Source organism: Ranitomeya variabilis, chromosome 7 (assembly GCF_051348905.1).
Source record: "Ranitomeya variabilis isolate aRanVar5 chromosome 7, aRanVar5.hap1, whole genome shotgun sequence".
In the NCBI taxonomy this organism is placed as follows: Eukaryota; Metazoa; Chordata; class Amphibia; order Anura; family Dendrobatidae; genus Ranitomeya; species Ranitomeya variabilis.
The window spans coordinates 155,173,970-155,194,151 of NC_135238.1; the positions used below are offsets into that span (position 1 = coordinate 155,173,970).

Below are 20,182 nucleotides of genomic sequence, written 5' to 3' on the forward strand. Positions count from 1 at the left end.
GACCAGTATTTTCTGCCTTGACCAGTATTCCCTGGTCTTAAAGGCACATGACCAGTATTCCCTGGTCTTAAAGGCGCATGACCAGTATTCCCTGGTCTTAAAGGCGCATGACCAGTATTCCTGGTCTTAAAAGCGCATGACCAGCATTCCCTGGTCTTAAGGGCATATGACCAGTCTGAAGCCGGTCACCCTAAATGAGCTCAGGAACCCTCCGCCGCCAATCCCAGCTTATCCCAGAGTACCTAGTAGTAGTTCCCTGAGTGGGTTTCGTCACTGCCGCAACCCATGGATTCTCTAACAAGAGATTGAATCCCTCCGTGAACCCTCTGTGGCTCGGAGTGCTCGCAGGACCAATATAGATGGTCTCTTTCCTTCAGGCTAGCAGGGGCCGCAAGTATTCTAGAAACGTACACGCGCCTAGAAAACAGAACTTTCATTTCCTGATCCCTCACCAATGATTTGCTGAGAACAAGTCTCTGAATATGGATCGGATATTGCCTTGGTTCTGGACTCACCAGAACTTCAGAAAAGGATGGATTCGCCTATTTATATCATTAACCAATCTCTGTAGATTGACGAGGTCTTCGGTTCTACTCTAGATCACGCAGTGTCCCTCATAAGGAGACTAAACTCTCTCGCAGAGCATCGGCCATTCACCCTCACAGGGAGCATCTGGATAAGCGATTCACTGGACAGAAACCTCTGCAAGCGCGGTATCCTTTTTTCAGCCAATATGCAAACACGCGGGGTGTTCCCTCCACCTATTCCCACCTAAGACGTGAGATGCCATGCCTGGTCTGATTCTTAAGGGCGACGGGTCCTTTTAAAGGACACCAATCTCCCCACACCAGCAATAGACGAGCACATGGAGTGTCTCCTCCATGTATCCTCATCTACAGCCAGGTCTAATGCCGGACAACCAGCCCTGTCCACCCAAGGATCTTAACTCTGTGGATGTACAGAGGCTCCTTCTTTTTTTTTTTTTTTTTCTTTTCAGACACCCCCCCTTGGCATCTCCACTATTTAGCAGTTGATGCAAGAAGGTGGACGATCCCTCTCCACTTCCCTGTTAAGAGGATGGTGGATCGAGGGTTCATCATTTTAACTCTGCACAGTCCAAAGAGAGCGGCGATAGTAAGAGACGGTTTTTCCTCATGCAGCCGCGCATTCTGCCACTTTGCATATTAACCGGGTAGAATCTCCTGTGGTATATCTACCAGTATCCCTACCCGATGGATCATCAATTAAAAATACAACGGACTGTCAGCAAATCTAGTTTGTTCTGTCTTGCGGCCTCCAGTTCAGCGCTCTACCCTCCCTTAGCTGCCGCATGTGTTGCTAGAGCAATGGTCTCTTGGTCAGAGACCTTTAACTATTTTGATTTCCTATAGACCCAACCAGCAGTAGATCAGTTGTCCAGGACGGTCTAGATCTAAGGGATCTTGGTTCCAAAATGGGGACCGAAAAGTAAGACTCACCCTGAACCTCAAACTTCTACCAAGCTTGACAAGGTCCCCCTTCTTCGGATAGAGTTCCCCCTCAGCCATTACTTCAACGGAAAAAGGGGGAGTTTCTGGCATCCACCGACATTCGGGATGCTTACCTTCACATTCCTATGTTTTTCCCTCTTCAAAATTCCTTCGCTCCACTCGTTTTCTGCAGGTCAATCAGGCTTTCAGAGTGTAGTCTCTGAGCTCCTTCCTCATCCAGGGAAGATTCTTTCTCCCAGTTATTAGTGACTACCGATGCCAGTCCTCTCTTCCTGATCTGGGGATCCGAACGGTACAGTTGGCCTACAGCAGGTCCACTGCCTTCTGGGGGGTCACCCCATCCGATTCAATCGGACAATCCCACATCTATGCCATACGTCAATCATCTAGCAGGTACCCACAGTCAGGCGTCATGGCCGAGGTACCTCACATTCTCTGTTGGGCCATGATCTATCATTTGGTGATCTCGGCACTACACATCTCAAGTGTAGAACTCTGGGCGGCGGACGCTGTCTGGGTCCCACTCCGTGAGTGGGAACTTCACTCGGAAGTCTTTCATCAGATCCGTCTTCTCTGGAGCACTCCAGATGTAGGTCGGATGGCATCCAGACTGAACGCCAATGTACTCTAAGTTCATGGTTTGGCCTCCATGTCCAAAAGCCATCGCAGTGCATGCTCTGGTTCTTCCATGGTACCAGTTTCCTTCACCCCTCTTCCACTACTTCCGAGATATTTTCGGAAGCAGGAAGGGCCCCAGTGATCCTGGGAGATCCGCACTGACCATGTCAGGCTTTTTCTCGTTTGCTGAACTAGTATTTTTCCCTCTTATTGCAACAAAACTGCAAATATGGCCTTCCTCGCAGGGAGTCTTCACGTGGTTCTTCACTATCGCATACCGTTAGATCTTTGGGACCTTAATGATCCTGGGAGTCTTACAGTATACTCCTTTTGATCCGGACAGACTTTACTATCAGGGAACATCGCCCTTTTTTCTCTGCGATCTCCTCATCCTGACGAGTCTTCGGAGCTAGCCACTCTGTTCTTTCAGACCTTTTTTCCCTTATTACCATCAAGGCAAGGTTGTCTACAGGCAATCCCCATCCCTTGTTACCAAGGTAGTATTGTATTCCCATAGTTATGAGGGCATCTTTCTTCCCTCATCTCTTTCGGCACCAGTCCACATAACGGAATGGGTTCCCCATATTCTGGACGTGGTGAGTGCTCTGAGTAGGTGCGTCTCGAGGACTGCGTCCTTCCGAAGGTTGGACACTTTATTTGGGCTTCCTCACTGTAAGAGGACGGCTTTCTGACGGTTACAGGAAGGGTTTAGCCGTTTCATCGGCCATGTTAGCTTGGTGGATTTGTTACACCATCCAGGAATCCTTCCGTGTTAGGCTGACATCTATCTCCCTGTCTATCGAGGTTTCTTGGATTCTAGGCACCAGGCGTTTGCACAGCACGACTGCAAGCTTGCGGATTCGTCCAGTCCGCATGCATTCTTGAAGCACTATAATTCCCAGACTTTCACAGATGTGAGTCTGGGCAGGCGGACTCTGCAGGCCGCGGTGGCGCACTTGTAAGTAGCGGTTACACAGGGCCTGATCTGATGTTGCCCCCACCCAGGGACTGCTTTGGGATGTCCCACGGTCTGTGTCCCCCAATGAGGCGTAGGAGAAATGGGGATTTTTGTGTACTCACCGTAAAATCCTTTTCTCCGAGCCAATCATTGGGGGACACAGCTCCCACCCTATTATTAGCTTGTGCTTGTTTTATAATTTGACATGCTATACTCTATATATATATATATATATATATATATATATATATATATATATATATATATATATATATATATATATATATATATATATATATATATAGTGACATGCTATATGCTCATATGTTGCTATTGATCTCCTACTGCTTTTGCACCGAACTGGTTAGTTGAGAGCCAGCAGGAGGGTATATACTGCAGAGGAGGAGCTAACTTTCTTTGTATCACTTAGTGTCAGCCTCCTAGTGGCAGCAGCATACACCCACGGTCTGTGTCCCCCAATGATTGGCTCGGAGAAAAGGATTTTACGGTGAGTACACAAATACCTATTTTGGGGATCTCTGATCGGGTGAGGGCTTATTTTTTGCGCGCTAGCTGATTTTTTTTAATGATAACATTTTGGTGCAGATATGTTCTTTTGATTGCCCGTTATTGCATTTTAAGAGTGTCACAGCGACAAAAAAAAAACGTAATTCTGGAGTTTTTAGCTCTCTTCTCGTTACGCTGTTTAGGTTAATCCTTTTTTTTTTTTATTGATCGGGCGATACTGAACGCGGCGATACCAAACATGTATGTTTGGTTTTTATTTTATTTATTTTTTTTTAATTTTGAATGGGGCGAAAGGGGGGTGATTTAAACTTTTTATATATTTTTTTGTTTGTTTTATTTCATATTTTTCTAAAAACCTTTTTTTTTTTTTTTTTTTACTTTTGCCATGCTTCAATAGAAGCTGGCATAGCCTGATCGGCTCACCGCCCGAGCCCACATCAAAGGGGAGACACGACATGCGCCGTACGAGTTACGGCTACCACCTTTCAGGTCTTATGTACAGCATTCTATATTGCTGTAGATAAGCCCCTGATCTGACCTGCAAGCGAAGAAAAATGTTTTATTCTACTCATCCTGGGAGTGGTCCGGTCTGATTGAGTGTCACAGGTCCCGGTCTTGCGCCTCCGATCTTCTGTCTTGTGATGCCGCCCTCATGCTTACTTCATGTGGATGACGCAGGCTCCCCGGCATCCGCTTCATGACATCCGCCGTACATGTACGGTGCTGAAGGAGATGTGTTCCCGCAAATCGTATGACCGCATTAGCTCACTCGCAGATCTGGCATGATCATCAGTGGATGTCAGCGCTATATTATAGCTGACACCTGGTAGAATTGCTCACGATCGGTGTTATTGCTAATCGCGGGCATTTAACACAGAGAAATACTTCCGGAACATGCGCAGTAATGCTTTTCGGCTTTGCCAGCAGATGGGCAAAGCATACTGCACGTGCGCGAGACAAGATTGCATTGCGCACGCGCGAACTATGGAGGACACCTACTCCAATTCCGGAAAATATTGCGGACAGCAGGGAATGATGGGGTGGAGGAAAAAAGAAGAAACACCGCTCATCGGACCGGATACAGGGCATTTACATAGCCCGCCAAATTCAGGTGACAGAGTCCCTTTAACAAAAGAAAAGTAAGCAAAAGAATATAAAAGTTCAAATCCCCTTTTTTTTTCCATTCAAAATAAAACAATAAAAATGCACATATTTGGTAACGTCGATTTCAGAGATGCCTGACGTATCAATATATAAATATATAAAAAAATAATAATCAGATTGGTAAAAAATCAAAACACCAGAAATGCTTATTTTTAGTTGCCGCAACATTGCAGTAACAGGCGATCAAAACTGTACATGGTGTTTGGTATCTACAAATTCTTAATGATCTGAAAAATCATAGTAGCAGGTCAGTTTTTTTCATTTATCAAACATGGTAATAAAAAAAAAAAAAAATTGTGGAATTGCACTTTTTTTGCAATTTCACCGCACTTGGATCTTTTTTTCCCAAGTTCACGATATGGTAAAACCAATGGTGTCGTTCAAAAGTACAACTCATCCCACAAAAAAACAAGCCCTCACATGGCCATATTGATGTAAAAATTACAGTTATGGCTCTGGGAATAAGGGAAGGATAAAACGACGACTGCAAATAATGGAAAAATCCCCAGTTGGTGAACTGGTTAATACTCAAGTATTCTTACAGTTCCTGCTTACTTAATGTTATATAGTTATATAGGGAAACGATAATGTTGTTCTTCAGTTTTAAATGTCCCACAGAAAAAATATATTGATAAAATCAACTTGAATAAAGTTGGAAACTGAAAAATATACCTATAAAAGTTGATGTAGCATAACATTTTTAAAAAAAAAAGCTTTTGAATTTATTCATTTTTTTTTTTTTTTTTTTCTGCCCCTCTTTTTTTATTTCTGTGGGACAAAACGAGATAGGAATTAATGATGCATAGTGGGTTTGAACTGCTCTATATCAGAGACTGGACTCTGCCGCCAATTACTACCGCGCTGTAAACAGCCATTGAACTCACTGAGAACAGAAGCCTTTCAGAGGTTCAGAGCAACATAAAGTCTTTTAGACGGCCAACATGTTTTCTCTGCAATATCTGTCCTGTCACATTATAGTGCGGGCACTGTATACCACATCTATACTGTGTGCTGTGCGCGAGTGAAACATTGTACATACATTGTAGCTAGCTCAAATATGGCCATTGGGGCAGGTGCAGAGAACCTTGCTTTCTGTCCATGCATGATCCATCAAAATATCAGATCCCACTCAGACCAATCTTTTTCTATGGAGCCATGCACATGTCCAATTTTCTCTTTGGACCGAGGACAAATTGCAGAATGCGTGATTTGCCTCTGATATGCAGATGGTTCTCGCCCATTTATTCATGCCTGTCCGGCATGGAAAACATCAGACCACACTTGGATGATATCTGAATGCTGTCAGATTTTTCACGCACAAACTGAATGGAGAAACTTTATTTTTGTAAATTCTCCACATCCGAGAAAATTGGATCACCCTCTAATTAAACTGTGCTCAGAGTGTGATTAGCATAATCCAAACAATTTTTCTCAGATCAGAGAAACAGTCCTGTGAAAGTACTGGGATTGATTCCTGTAACATTTGCCCCTTTTTCCTCCTGTATTGACAATCTTTATGCACATCATGGGTATTCTATGGAAATACTCTATATTGACTTGTATGTACCATTATTGGCCGTTTACAATTTATGTATAATCAAACAAATAAGGCAGCACTCTGTAGCGCTATAGCATGCAAACATAAAATATGAGAATTGAATTGCATTACTGCATGAATATGAAAAATTGAAAATGCTTAGCACATAAATTGGCCAATTTGTGTACCTGGCAGCCATGTTAAGGCGTTTATCGTTACCAGGACCTAATGCCAATACTCTTAGACAATCTACATCTCTCTGGGAACCTAATGTGAATCCTTTATTGGACTGAGGTCTATATCTCTGTGGAGGGGTAGAATCCTGCTGCAATTATAAACACCTAAGGCTAAGGGGCGGAGTGCTCAGTCAGAAGGCTATATACAAAAATTGCAGCAGGATTCTACCCCTCCACAGAGATATAGACTTTAGTCCAAGAGAGGATTCCCAGAGAAATGTAGACTAAGAGAGGATTGGCACTAGGTCCTGGGAGTGAGAAACGCCTTAACGTGGCTTCCAGGTACACATGAATTGGTCAGTTTATGTGGGAAGTATTCTCAATTTTTCAGATTTCTAGTGCTGTAATGCAATTAAATTTTCATATTTTATGTTGACATGCTATATCCCTACAGAGTGCTGCCTTATATGATATGTTTCATTGTATGAGTTGGTGACTCTAGGTAAGCACCTGTCCATACCTGATTTGTGTTTGGATTTGATGGTCATTTTTTTTTTTTTTTTTTTTTTTTTTTTTGTATGTATAATCTGCATTTAAAATTTAAGTTTTATAAAAATAAATATGCAATTAGGAGATGTTCCAGAAATAGACGTGATGCATCTTAGTTTTCCTAGAGGATCTAAGGGGTAAAGTTTCTCCCTGTGGAGAGTACAGTGTTGGCGTAAGGAGACTTGTAGACCATGCAATTCTCCTCTGGGAATTTTAATAAGCAAACTGCCTCTTTAAAGAGAGAGAGAACATGGACTCTAGTGCCAACTATTGGATGTAACAATCCTGCAAGTATATATTGTCTGAGCCGTGCCACATGATTCCATTTGCAGACACATGTTTCAGGATGTTTGCCTCTCATCAATGCAAAACTGGAGATGGGCAAGGCTTGTTATAGTCAATATTGACTTATAAGATTGCTAGAGTCGTGGCAATATTGACTCTTAGGATTTCTGCTTCCAATAGGTGGTGCTAGAGTTCCTGTCCTCTCTGAAGAGACTATTTGTATCATATACACGTTTCTTATACATATACATGTATATTAGTTTTTTTTTTAATTCATAAATATATATATTTTTTATTTAGAAACTGTTCAAGTCCATTTCTGCCCCTGTCAGCTCTGGGAAATCTTTAACAGGTAAGTTTGGACAATGCATGCAGATTAGTGATGAGCGAATATACTCGTTACTCGAGATTTCTCGAGCATGCTCGAGGGTCCTCCGAGTATTTTTTAGTGCTCGGAGATTTAGTTTTCATTGCCGCAGCTGAATGATTTACATCTGTTAGCCAGCCTGAGTACATGTGGGGGTTGCCTGGTTGCTAGGGAATCCCCACATGTACTTATGCTGGCTAACAGATGTAAATCATTCAGCTGCAGCAAGAAAAACTAAATCTCCGAGCACTAAAAAACGAGTATATTCGCTCATCACTAATGCAGATGTGATATTAAATGCAGGATAGGCGATCCACGCATCTAATTTGTATATTTTTGTCTGCTAGATGAACAAGTTGTGATGGGGAATAAGCTGCTTGTTTATATCAGGTAAGTCACTAATACCATGCTTTTCTATTAATGTATTCATTTCTGCCATGAGCCGTCACGGGGTGTCTGAGGCTATGTGCAGATGGAGTTTTATGGAAAAAAAGATGGATTTTTAAACAGGAGCTACCTATGATGGGGAGGGTGTTTGGAGGAGTTTCTCTTTCCCTGCAGGGTTTCCAGAAGCCATTTTGAAGAGTTCTGTAATGTGTTGTTTTTTTTTTGTTTGTTTTCTCGTAACCTTTTATTTTGTAGCTTTTTGACTTGACAATGCCTAGTTTTGAGTGGATTCTGTCAGGATCCCCCTTAAGGAAGCAACATGCACTCACTTTTGTTCCGCTAGGTGTTTTTCAATTCCTGAAGTGGGGGGAAATAAAACCATATAAAAAAAAGTCTACTTATGAACAGCAAAGAGGATTAATATTGGAATGAATGGGAAGTAATGATGAGCAGACATGCTTGTGTGCCAAGAGTAACATGTTCCGGTCCCTGCGGCTGCATGTCTCGGTCCCTGCGGCTGCATGTCTCGGTCCCTGCGGCTGCATGTCTCGGTCCCTGCGGCTGCATGTCTCGGTCCCTGCGGCTGCATGTCTCGGTCCCTGCGGCTGCATGTCTCGGTCCCTGCGGCTGCATGTCTCGGTCCCTGCGGCTGCATGTCTCGGTCCCTGCGGCTGCATGTCTCGGTCCCTGCGGCTGCATGTCTCGGTCTCGCGGCTGTTAGATGCAGGGATTGCTTGTTTGTCAGACAGCCACAATACATGCAGCGATTGCCTATCAGTCGCGAGACATGCAGCCACGGGTATCGAACATGTATTTTGAGTACGCTAAGACACTTAGATCGCACACGGGCATGCTCACTCATCACTACTAGGAAGAGTCAATCATTGTTAGGCAATTTTTGGTGGGAAGGGTGATGTGGATCTGCTTAAAAAAAAACAAAAAAAAAAAACCTCCATCTGCACTTATCAGCAGTTTCATAGTGTGGATCTTCAATAAAATCCCACCTTTGTTATCCCTTGCCAATATATTTGATCATAAAATTGGGAAGTCACCCCTTAATTAGCATTGACCATCTCCCTGTTGATTGCAGTTGCTACCTTTCCCTGTGTGTGCGCCCTGCCACTCCCAGCACATTCAGAGGTGATCTACCACAATACTGTCACTACATTTATACTTTCATATTAGGGACGTAGTCACTATAAAAATCATATTTGTAAGGTATATTTTAATTTTTACATCTTTATACTGTATTAAAAAAAATATTAGCTATGTAAACGGGGGAGCTTCAGTGCAGTGATGGCATGTGAAGAGCGGTGTACCTTTCCACTGCTCATATAAAATGCCCTGCACCTCCCATTAGGTTTATTGGAAGCGCTCGCTTTGGAACATTGCCTAAATTTAATCCACAACCCTGGAAGGACTGAAAGTGCATGAGCCGAGTGCACAGTGTCAGTGTGTGCAGCTGTGTTCTCATCACACTCGGACACTGTGTGCACTCGGCTCAGGCACTTTCAGTCCATGCAGGGTTGTGGATTCCATTTGGGCAGCATTTCATAGCAAGTGCTGTCAATCGGTGTAAGTGGAGGGTGTTTATTTTCCTGTTTTGCCTCATTATTTCCTTTTTCTTTTTTTGCCTGCATTTTTTTTTTTTTTTTTTATATCAGCGTTTTATCATCTTTTTGTGTCTGCATGTTTTGTTTAATAATGTTAACTCTTGTAACAGTTCCAGTTTGGCTGGGAGAGCGTACCCATTGGGAGACATTCCAGAAGACCTTGTCCCACTGGTGAAGAATCAGGTCAGTTCTCTTTTTATAGTAGGTGTTACTGGTTTATGTTTTCACTTTACTTTATTAAATGTTTTTCCATTATTTGACCCTGACACAAACAATTTTTTTTTCATCCTTTGACACTACTTTGATTCATTCCTGTGCTACAAAATTGATCTTTTTGGATTCTGTATTAACAAAATTCTGGAGAAACTGTATATTAATCTACTAATCTATTTCTGATTTGGAGGAAAATGGCATAGCCTAGTTTAAATAACATTTGAATTGACTTACCCTTTGTAAGTAATAATTAGGATCAGGATCTGTTCATATACCATGGGGTACATACTAAATATTAAGTGCTAAAGTGTTTATTGTAAAAGTATTTAGAAGGGTGACAGTGTGTGACTATGAAACATATTCTTTATTAAAGGGAACCTACCACCATCGAAAATAGTGTCCAAGTCTTTATAGGGGTAATCTGCAGCTAATCAGTGCTTAAATGCTCTTAATCTGGTTAACTGCAACAGTGGCAACAGGGAGAAAAATGAAGTTCTATTCTCCCTGCAGCCTCTCACTTCCTGTCATCAGGGTGGTGCAGGGATCTTTTACTATCACTGGTCACTATACAGTCAGCGCAGTCTAATCACTCCCCCTGCACTTTGTGTGTGCAGAACAGCCTCTCATTCATTGTAGTGAGCACCACTCCAAAGACTGGAAGCAAGTGGCTGCAGGAAGAATAGTAATTCAATTTCTGCCTGGCCCAGTAAACTAGCCAGCCATGACTGAAATGCTATTTACCTGTTGATTACCTGCACATAGTGCAACACTGCACATAGTGTTTTTGGAGGTTCTCTTGAAATCTGGATATCTTCATTTGCACACTTTTTGTGACCCCTTAAAACATATTTAACATAAAAACACATCTTTGTATCGTGTTAGCCAGTAGATAGAAAAATATTAAAATTTGAGTCCTCAGTGGTTGATACCTTTTAATGGCTGTCTGAAAAGATGGTATCAAATCTCAAGCTTTCCAGACTACTCAGGTCTCTTTATCAAGTCTCTGATGAAAAGACCTGACTAGACTCGAAAGCTTGCTGGTTAATGGTGGTTAACGCTAATGGCGGTGCTTTATTTTTCTCCAGGTTTTTGAGTTTTTGATCCGTTTGCACTCTCCGGAGGCCCCACAGGATGAGGAAGTATATCCTTATATTCGCACTTTGTTGCATTTTGACACCAGAGAATTCCTCAATGTTTTGGCTTTGGTAAGACCTTTTAAATAGTTAATGTTTTGGGGAAACGTTTTTTTATACATGCAATGTTTTGTATTGTGTATGTGAACTTCTTGGAGAGAATATTCAGTGGGGCAGATCTGCGTTTTTTAACAATGCACATTTTGTTACTTTACATACTAGTCACTAGTAACTTTCTATGTAGTTTTGGAAGAATACTTCCAAAACCTTTTTGTGAGTTCCGCTGAGCTCAGTATCTGTGTGACTGTTCTTTTTATGGTGTTTTACGTAAATGTAACCTGGGAAATATAATATACGGAACTTTACAATCCTACCAGGGTCCAAGCCGCACTGGAGACTAGTCAGTAAGGCCCCTGGTGGCTTCTCCTTGCCCTTTTTCCTTGAGTGATGAGTCTCTCCCTACTTTCCTGTATAGGGAAGAGACCTGTCAGTCATTGGCAGCGGGCGTAGAGGAGCTGCGGGGAACCGGCTTTTAGAGTGTAAGAGTCGGGTATGCGAGGCTGGCTATGTTTGGGGCAGCATGTACCTGCTGTCAGGTTCCCTTTAATACAGCATAAGCCACTGAATGTCAGACTGTGCCACGTTACATCTTTGTACATAAAGATATATGGCCTCTTCATGGTATCTGTGTTGAATTAGGAAACGCCACATCTGTATAGTTAAAGGAGTTTGACAGACACAAAACTATAGGTTGTCCCTATAATGGATTCACGTACTCCCATTACCTTTATTTTAGTTTTAGATCCCCTTCTCATCTTACAGCCATCTTTGTGCTCTGTAACTGTTTCCATCCTGACCTTCCTTCCTGCTCTCTGTGCTTCTTGGCTACATTTCCCATAACTGTGGGACAAGTGACATTGAGGAAATACCGTCAGACGCTGCGTGACACGAGTTAAATGGCAGTCAAAGGAGTCTCGGCACTCACACAGGTTTTTCTTATTTGTCAAAACTAGACGCGTTTCAGCCCATCCCAAGCTTCCATGAGCAGTGTGCACCACATACCAAGCACCACTTAGAGATTCCTATACAGATGGATAAAACCTTGTTAAGATCTTAACACATATGATGTAACTGAGCTTGCTAGTATCTGCAAGTGTTAAGGGGGCTCAAGAGAAAAAAAGTGTGTTATGGCTCTTGAAATAAGCAGAGATAAAAGAAAAAAAAATGAAAGCATTAAAAGAATAATCACCCAGAAGGGAGGGAGTTAATCTTAACATGCTACGTTGGAAATTTGTGTTCCATGTACTGACTTCATGACAGATTTGTCGTCTGAATTTGGATGCTTCTGGTCGGTGCGGAGAGGTTTCTCCATTGCTTCATTGGGGGACACAGGAACCTTAACAAAAACGTTGTCTCCTGTCCATCTCCTCCGTGCCCTCTAGCACCATCCCTCCTCAGTTTAGCTTAGGGTACCGTCACACAGTGGCATTTTTATCGCTATGACGGCACGATTCGTGACGTTCTAGCGATATCATTACGATCTCGCAGTGTCTGACACGCTACTGCGATCAGACACCCTGCTGAGAATCGTACGTCGTAGCAGATCGTTTGAAACTTTCTTTCGTCGCTGGATCTCCCGCTGTCATCGCTGGATCGTTGTGTGTGACAGCGATCCAGCGATGCGTTCGCTGGTAACCAGGGTAAACATCGGGTTACTAAGCGCAGGGCCGCGCTTAGTAACCCGATGTTTACCCTGGTTACCAGCGTAAAAGTAAAAAAAAACAAACCGTACATACTCACCATCTGATGTCCGTCAGGTCCCTTGCCGTCTGCTTCCCGCTCTGACTGTCTGCCGGCCGGAAAGTGAGAGCAGATCACAGCGGTGACGTCACCGCTGCGCTCTGCTCTCACTGTACGGCTGCACTCAGTCAGAGCAGGAAGCAGACGGCAAGGGACCTGACGGACATCAGATGGTCAGTATGTACTGTTTGGTTTTTTTTTTACTTTTACGCTGGTAACCACGATAAACATCGGGTTACTAAGCGCGGCCCTGCGCTTAGTAACCCGATGTTTACCCTGGTTACCAGCGAACCTCGGCATCGTTGGTCGCTGGAGAGCGGTCTGTGTGACAGCTCCCCAGCGACCACACAACGACTTACCAACGATCACGGCCAGGTCGTATCGCAGGTCGTGATCGTTGGTAAATCGTATAGTGAGACGGTACCCTTAGTCTTTTGTCCACCTCTTCGTGGAGCTCTTACCTTAGCATCTAGTAGTGAAAGCCTTACCAAATGGGTACTATAAGCGGCAGTTGTTTGTGCAGTCGCCTTGGGGATTGCTATTCTTCCTTCTTTAGTACTGGTATTAGTTTTTCCACCCCAGGGACAGATTTTGGACATCAGTAGTACATTGCCATGTAGTATAATCCGCAGGTACCACAGTAGTACATTGCCATGTAGCATAATCCGTAGGTACCACAGTAGTACATTACCATGTAGTATAATCCGCAGGTACCACAGTACTACATTACCATGTAGCATAATCCGCAGGTACCACAGTAGTACATTACCATGTAGCATAATCCGCAGGTACCACAGTAGTACATTACCATGTAGCATAATCCGCAGGTACCACAGTAGTACATTACCATGTAGTATAATCCGCAGGTACCACAGTAGTACATTACCATGTAGTATAATCCGCAGGTACCACAGTAGTACATTACCATGTAGTATAATCCGCAGGTACCACAGTAGTACATTACCATGTAGCATAATCCGCAGGTACCACAGTAGTACATTACCATGTAGCATAATCCGCAGGTACCACAGTAGTACATTACCATGTAGTATAATCCGCAGGTACCACAGTAGTACATTACCATGTAGCATAATCCGCAGGTACCACAGTAGTACATTACCATGTAGCATAATCCGCAGGTACCACAGTACTACATTACCATGTAGCATAATCCGCAGGTACCACAGTAATAAATTACCATGTAGCATAATCCGCAGGTACCACAGTAGTACACTACCATGTAGCATAATCCGCAGGTACCACAGTAGTACATTACCATGTAGCATAATCCGCAGGTACCACAGTAGTACATTACCATGTAGCATAATCCGCAGGTACCACAGTAGTACATTACCCTGTAGTATAATCCGCAGGTACCACAGTAGTAAATTACTGTGTACTAAAACTTGAAGGTAGCAGAGTAATGCATTACCGTGTAATATATTCTCTACGCACCACAGTAGTACATTACCATGTAGTATAATCTGTAGTTGGCACAGTAGCACAATATTACATTTTAGTGTAGTGTAATCTGGAGGTAGTCCATTGCCTTGTAGTGTAATCTGTAGCTACCATATTACTGTGTAGCATAATCTGGAGGTAGTATTAATAAATCACTGTGTAGTATAACCTGCGGTAGTACATTACCGTGTAGTCAAATCTGCAAGTAGTACATAACAGTGTAGTGTAATCTGTAGGTACCACAGTAGTACTTTACCGTTTACTATAATCTGGACGTAACGCAGTAGTAAATTACCGTGTACTATATTAGAGGTAGTACATTACTGTATAGTATAATGTGCAGGTAGTACATTACAATAAAGAATAATCTGAATTAAACACAGTGGCACATTACCATGTAGTATAATTTGTATGTAGCACATTACCATGTAGTATAATCTGTATGCAGCACATTACCATGTAGTATAATCGGTAGGTAGCACATTACCGTGTAGTATAATCTGTATTATTATTTATTTATATAGCACCATTAATTCCATGGTGCTGTACATGAGAAAGGGGTTTCGTACAGAGTTAGAGATATCATTTACAGTAAACAAATTTACAATGAGACTGGTACAGAGGGAAGAGGACCCTATCCTTGCGGACTTGCATTCTACATGCAGCACATTACTGTGTAGTATAATCTACATGCAGCACGTTACCGTGTAGTATAATCTGCAGGCAGCACGTTACCGTGTAGTATAATCTGCAGGCAGCACGTTACCGTGTAGTACAATCTGCGGGTGTATTTGCTCTGTGAATTGAGAGTTCCTTGTTGGTTACAGATACATGTCTGCTGTTGCAGAGGTGCTTGTATCCTTGTTAGGCAGCCGCACCATCCCTAAATCTCCTCGCCTCTACTTTCCCCTTGTTGTGAAGCTTTGGCGCTTACATTATTAGTAGTCGGTGACACTGTGACATGTTTTTGCTACGCTGTTGCTGAATCTGTTTTCTCTTTTTAATGAGCTACAGTGTATGACAATATTTATTGCCGTCCATCTTTGGTTATGAGACGTTCCAGCTGCTGACTTGGAAAAATATCCTGATAATTATATGGGATTTTCTGAAAATGCTGCATCTGTGAATTATACATCACTTTCACATGTCATCGCAGCCTTTACGAAGCCACAGTCAGCATCAGGCATTCTTATCTGGGAGTTTTGTTGCGCAATGTAGGGAGATAGTCATGGCCAAAAGTATTCACACCCCTGCAATTCTGTCAGATAACACTCAGTTTCTTCCTGAAAATGATTGCAAACACAAATTCTTTGGTATTATCATCTTCATTTAATTTGTCTTAAATGAATAAAACACAAAAAGAATTGTTCTAAAGCCAAATTGGATATAATTCCACACCAAACATAAAAAAGGGGGTGGACAAAAGTATTGGCCCTGTTCGAAAAATCATGTGATGCTTCTCTAATTTGTGTAATTAACAGCACCTGTAACTTACCTGGGGCACCTAACAGGTGTTGGCAATAACTAAATCACACTTGCAGCCAGTTGTCATGGATTAAAGTTGACTCAACCTCTGTCCTGTGTCCTTGTGTGTACCACATTGAGCATGGAGAAAAGAAAGAAGACCAAAGAACTGTCTGAGGACTTGAGAAACCAAATTGTGAGGAAGCATGAGCAATCTCAAGGCTACAAGTCCATCTCCAAAGACCTGAATGTTTGTGTCTACCGTGCGCAGTGTCATCAAGAAGTTTAAAGCCCATGGCACTGTGGCTAACTTCCCTAGATGTGGACGGAAAATAAAAATTGACAAGAGATTTCAACGCAAGATTGTGCGGATGTTGGATAAAGAACCTCGACTAACATCCAAACAAGTTCAAGCTGCCCTGCAGTCCGAGGGTACAACAGTGTCAACCAGTACTATCCGTCGGTGTCTGAATGAAAAGGGACTGTATGGTAGGAAACCCAGGAAGACCCCACTTCTAACCCCCGAGACATAAAAAAGCCAGGCTGGAGTTTGCCAAAACTTACCTGAAAAAGCCTAAAACGTTTTGGAAGAATGTTCTCTGGTTAGATGAGACAAAAGTAGAGCGTTTTGAGCAAAGGCATCAACATAGAGTTTACAGGAGAAAAAAAGAGGCATTCAAAGAAAAGAACACTGTCCCTACAGTCAAACATGGCGGAGGTTCCCTGATGTTTTGGGGTTGCTTTGCTGCCTCTGGCACTGGACTGCTTGACGGTGTGCATGGCATTATGAAGTCTGAAGACTACCAACAAATTTTGCAGCATAATGTAGGGCCCAGTGTGAGAAAGCTGGGTCTCCCTCAGAGGTCATGGGTCTTCCAGCAGGACAATGACCCAAAACACACTTCAAAAAGCACTAGAAAATGGTTTGAGAGAAAGCACTGGAGACTTCTAAGGTGGCCAGCAATGAGTCCAGACCTGAATCCCATAGAACACCTGTGGAGAGATCTAAAAATGGCAGTTTAGAGAAGGCACCCTTCAAATATCAGGGACCTGGAGCAGTTTGCCAAAGAAGAATGGTCTAAAATTCCAGCAGAGCATTGTAAGAAACTCATTGATGGTTACCGGAAGCGGTTGGTCACAGTAATTTTGGCTAAAGGCTGTGCAACCAAGTATTAGGCTGAGGGTGCCAATACTTTTGTCTGGCCCATTTTTGGAGTTTTGTGTGAAATGATCAATTTTTGCTTTTTGCTTTATTCTCTTTTGTGTTTTTTCATTTAAGACAAATTAAATGAAGATAATACCAAAGAATTTGTGTTTGCAATCATTTTCAGGAAGAAACTGAGTATTATCTGACAGAATTGCAGGGGTGTCAATACTTTTGGCCATGACTGTATATACAGTGGGTAAGGAAAGTATTCAGACCCCTTTAAAGTTTTCACTCTTTATATCATTGCAGCCATTTGGTAAATTCAAAAAAGTTCATTTTTTTAGATCAGTGTAACCTGCACCCCATCTTGACTGAAAAAAACAGAAATGTAATAATTTTGGCAAATGTAATAAAAAGGAAACTGAAATATCACATGGTCATAAGTATTCCGACCCTTTGTTCAGTCACTCATATTTAAGTCACATGCTGTCCATTTCCTTGTGATCCTCCTTGAGTTGGTTCTACTCCTTCATTGGAGTCCAGCTGTGTTTAATTCAAACTGATAGGACTTGATTTGGAAAGGCACACACCTGTCTATATAAGACCTCACAGTGCATGTCAGACCAAATGAGAATCATGAGGTCAAAGGAACTGGCCAAGGAGCTCAGAGACATAATTGTGGCAAGGCACAGATCTGGCCAAGGTTACAACAGAACTTCTGCAGTACTCAAGGTTCCTAAGAGCACAGTGGCCTCCATAATCCTTAAATGGAAGAAGTTTAGGACCACCAGAAGTCTTTCCAGACCTGGCCGTCCAGCCAAACTGAGCAATCGTGGGAGAAGAGCCTTGGTGAGAGAGGTAAAAAAGAACCCGAAGATCACTGTGGCTAAGCTCCAGAGATGCAGTAGGGAGATGGGAGAAAGTTCCACAAAGTCAACTATCACTGCAGCCCTCCACCAGTCGGGCCTTTATGGCAGAGTGGCCCGACGGAAGCATCTTCTCAGTGCAAGACACTTGAAAGCCCGCATAGTTTGCTAAAAAAACACATGAAGGACTCCCAGCCTATGAGAAATAAGATTCTCTGGTCTGATGAGACAAAGACCTTTTTAGTGATAGTTCTAAGCGGTATGTGTGGAGAAAACCAGGCTCTGCCCTGTTATGATCCTAGTGGCTTAGGATCACAAATCTAACCAGCTAAGTAGAAAATAATAGGACGAGCTCTGGGAATGTGGTAACTGGACTAACCGCAAACCTGATCCTAACCGCACACACTATAGGCAGCCGTGGAACGTTTCCTGAAATCCTAGACGTCTCTTCACGGCCTGAGAAACTGACTACCCCTAAAGAGAAAGTAAAGACCTCACTTGCCTCAGAGAAATCCCCCAGAGATATAGAAGCCCCCCACAAATAATAACGGTGAGTTAAGAGGAAAAGACAAACGCAGAGATGAAACAGGTTAAGCAAATGAGGCCCGCTAACGCTAGATAGCAGAAAATAGCAAGGGATCTGTGCGGTCAGTAAAAAACCCTATGCAAATATATCCACGCAGAGAATGCGAGAACCCCCACACCAACTAACGATGTGGGGGGAGCAACTCAGCACCCCAGAGCACCAGCAAGCAGGGAAATCACACATTAGCAAGCTGGACAAAAACTCATCATATACTAGGAAACATCTTGAACACAGATGAGCAAAAATAAGCAAACAGAACTTAGCTTCTCTTGGAGAGACTGATAACGGATGTAGACAGGAGCAATCAGAATAGCACTGAATACAATGGCAACAGGCAAGGAATGAAGGACCAGGTGGATTAAATAGGAAACCTAACTAGCAGATGACGAGACAGCTGATCCTCCCAGAAACCTGCAAAATAACAAAAAGAGCCACCAGGAGGAGCCCAAAGAGAGAACTCACACAGTACCACTCATGACCACAGGAGGGAGCCCGGAAACAGAGTTCACAACAGTACCCCCCCCCCCCTTGAGGAGGGGTCACCGAACCCTCACCAGAACCCCCAGGGCGATCAGGGTGAGCCACATGGAAGGCACGAACCAAATCGGCCGCATGAACAACAGAGGCGACAACCCAGGAATTATCCTCCTGACCATAGCCCTTCCACTTAACCAAATACTGAAGCCTCCGTCTTGAAATACGAGAATCCAAGATCTTCTCCACCACGTATTCCAATTCTCCCTCAACCAGCACCGGAGCAGGAGGCTCAACAGAAGGAATCACAGGCACCACATACCTCCGCATCAAAGACCTATGGAACACATTATGGATGGTAAACGATGCCGGGAGGTCCAAGCGAAATGACACAGGGTTGAGGATTTCCAAAATTTTATAAGGACCGATAAAACGAGGTTTAAACTTAGGAGAAGAAACCTTCATAGGAACATAACGAGAAGACAACCACACCAAATCCCCCACACGAAGTCGGGGACCCACACAGCGACGACGGTTAGCAAAGCGCTGAGCCTTCTCTTGTGACAACATCAAATTGTCCACCACATGGTTCCAAATCTGCTGCAACCTATCCACCACAGAATCCACCCCAGGACAGTCAGAAGACTCAACCTGACCCGAGGAAAAACGAGGATGAAAACCAGAATTACAAAAAAAAAGGCGAAACCAAAGTAGCCGAACTAGCCCGATTATTAAGGGCAAACTCTGCCAATGGCAAAAAAGTCACCCAATCATCCTGGTCAGCAGAAACAAAACATCTCAAATAAGTTTCTAAGGTCTGGTTAGTTCGCTCGGTTTGGCCATTCGTCTGAGGGATGGAAGGCCGACGAACAAGACAAATCAATGCCCATCTTGGCACAAAAGGACCGCCAAAATCTGGACACAAACTGGGATCCTCTGTCAGACACAATGTTTTCAGGGATGCCGTGCAGATGAACCACATTCTGAAAAAATAACGGAACCAAATCGGAGGAAGAAGGCAACTTGGGCAAGGGCACCAAATGGACCATTTTAGAAAAACGATCACAAACCACCCAGATGACAGACATTCTCTGAGAGACCGGAAGATCCGAAATAAAATCCATGGAAATATGCGTCCAAGGCCTCTTAGGAACCGGCAAAGGCAAAAGCAAACCACTGGCATGAGAACAGCAAGGCTTAGCCCGAGCACAAATCCCACAGGGCTGCACAAAGGAACGCACATCCCGCGACAAGGAAGGCCACCAGAAGGATCTAGCCACCAAATCTCTGGTACCAAAAATCCCAGGATGACCCGCCAACACTGAAGAATGGACCTCGGAAATAACTCTGCTGGTCCATCTATCTG

At 43.2% G+C, this 20,182-nt stretch overlaps 1 protein-coding gene across 2 annotated transcripts in view; it reads left to right on the plus strand.

Annotated features, from left to right (window-relative positions):
- VPS8 (VPS8 subunit of CORVET complex) overlaps window positions 1-20,182 on the plus strand; it is a 245,713-nt gene that overhangs the window by 108,124 nt on the left and 117,407 nt on the right. For both annotated transcript variants that reach the window (XR_013217732.1, XM_077272120.1), the window contains exons 24-27: window positions 7,606-7,657; window positions 8,020-8,062; window positions 9,783-9,855; window positions 10,971-11,090. Coding sequence is in view for 1 of the 2 variants with exons in the window: in XM_077272120.1 (XP_077128235.1) it covers window positions 7,606-7,657; window positions 8,020-8,062; window positions 9,783-9,855; window positions 10,971-11,090 (288 nt within the window). In the remaining variant the exon portion in view is untranslated. The remainder of the gene's footprint in view (window positions 1-7,605; window positions 7,658-8,019; window positions 8,063-9,782; window positions 9,856-10,970; window positions 11,091-20,182) is intronic.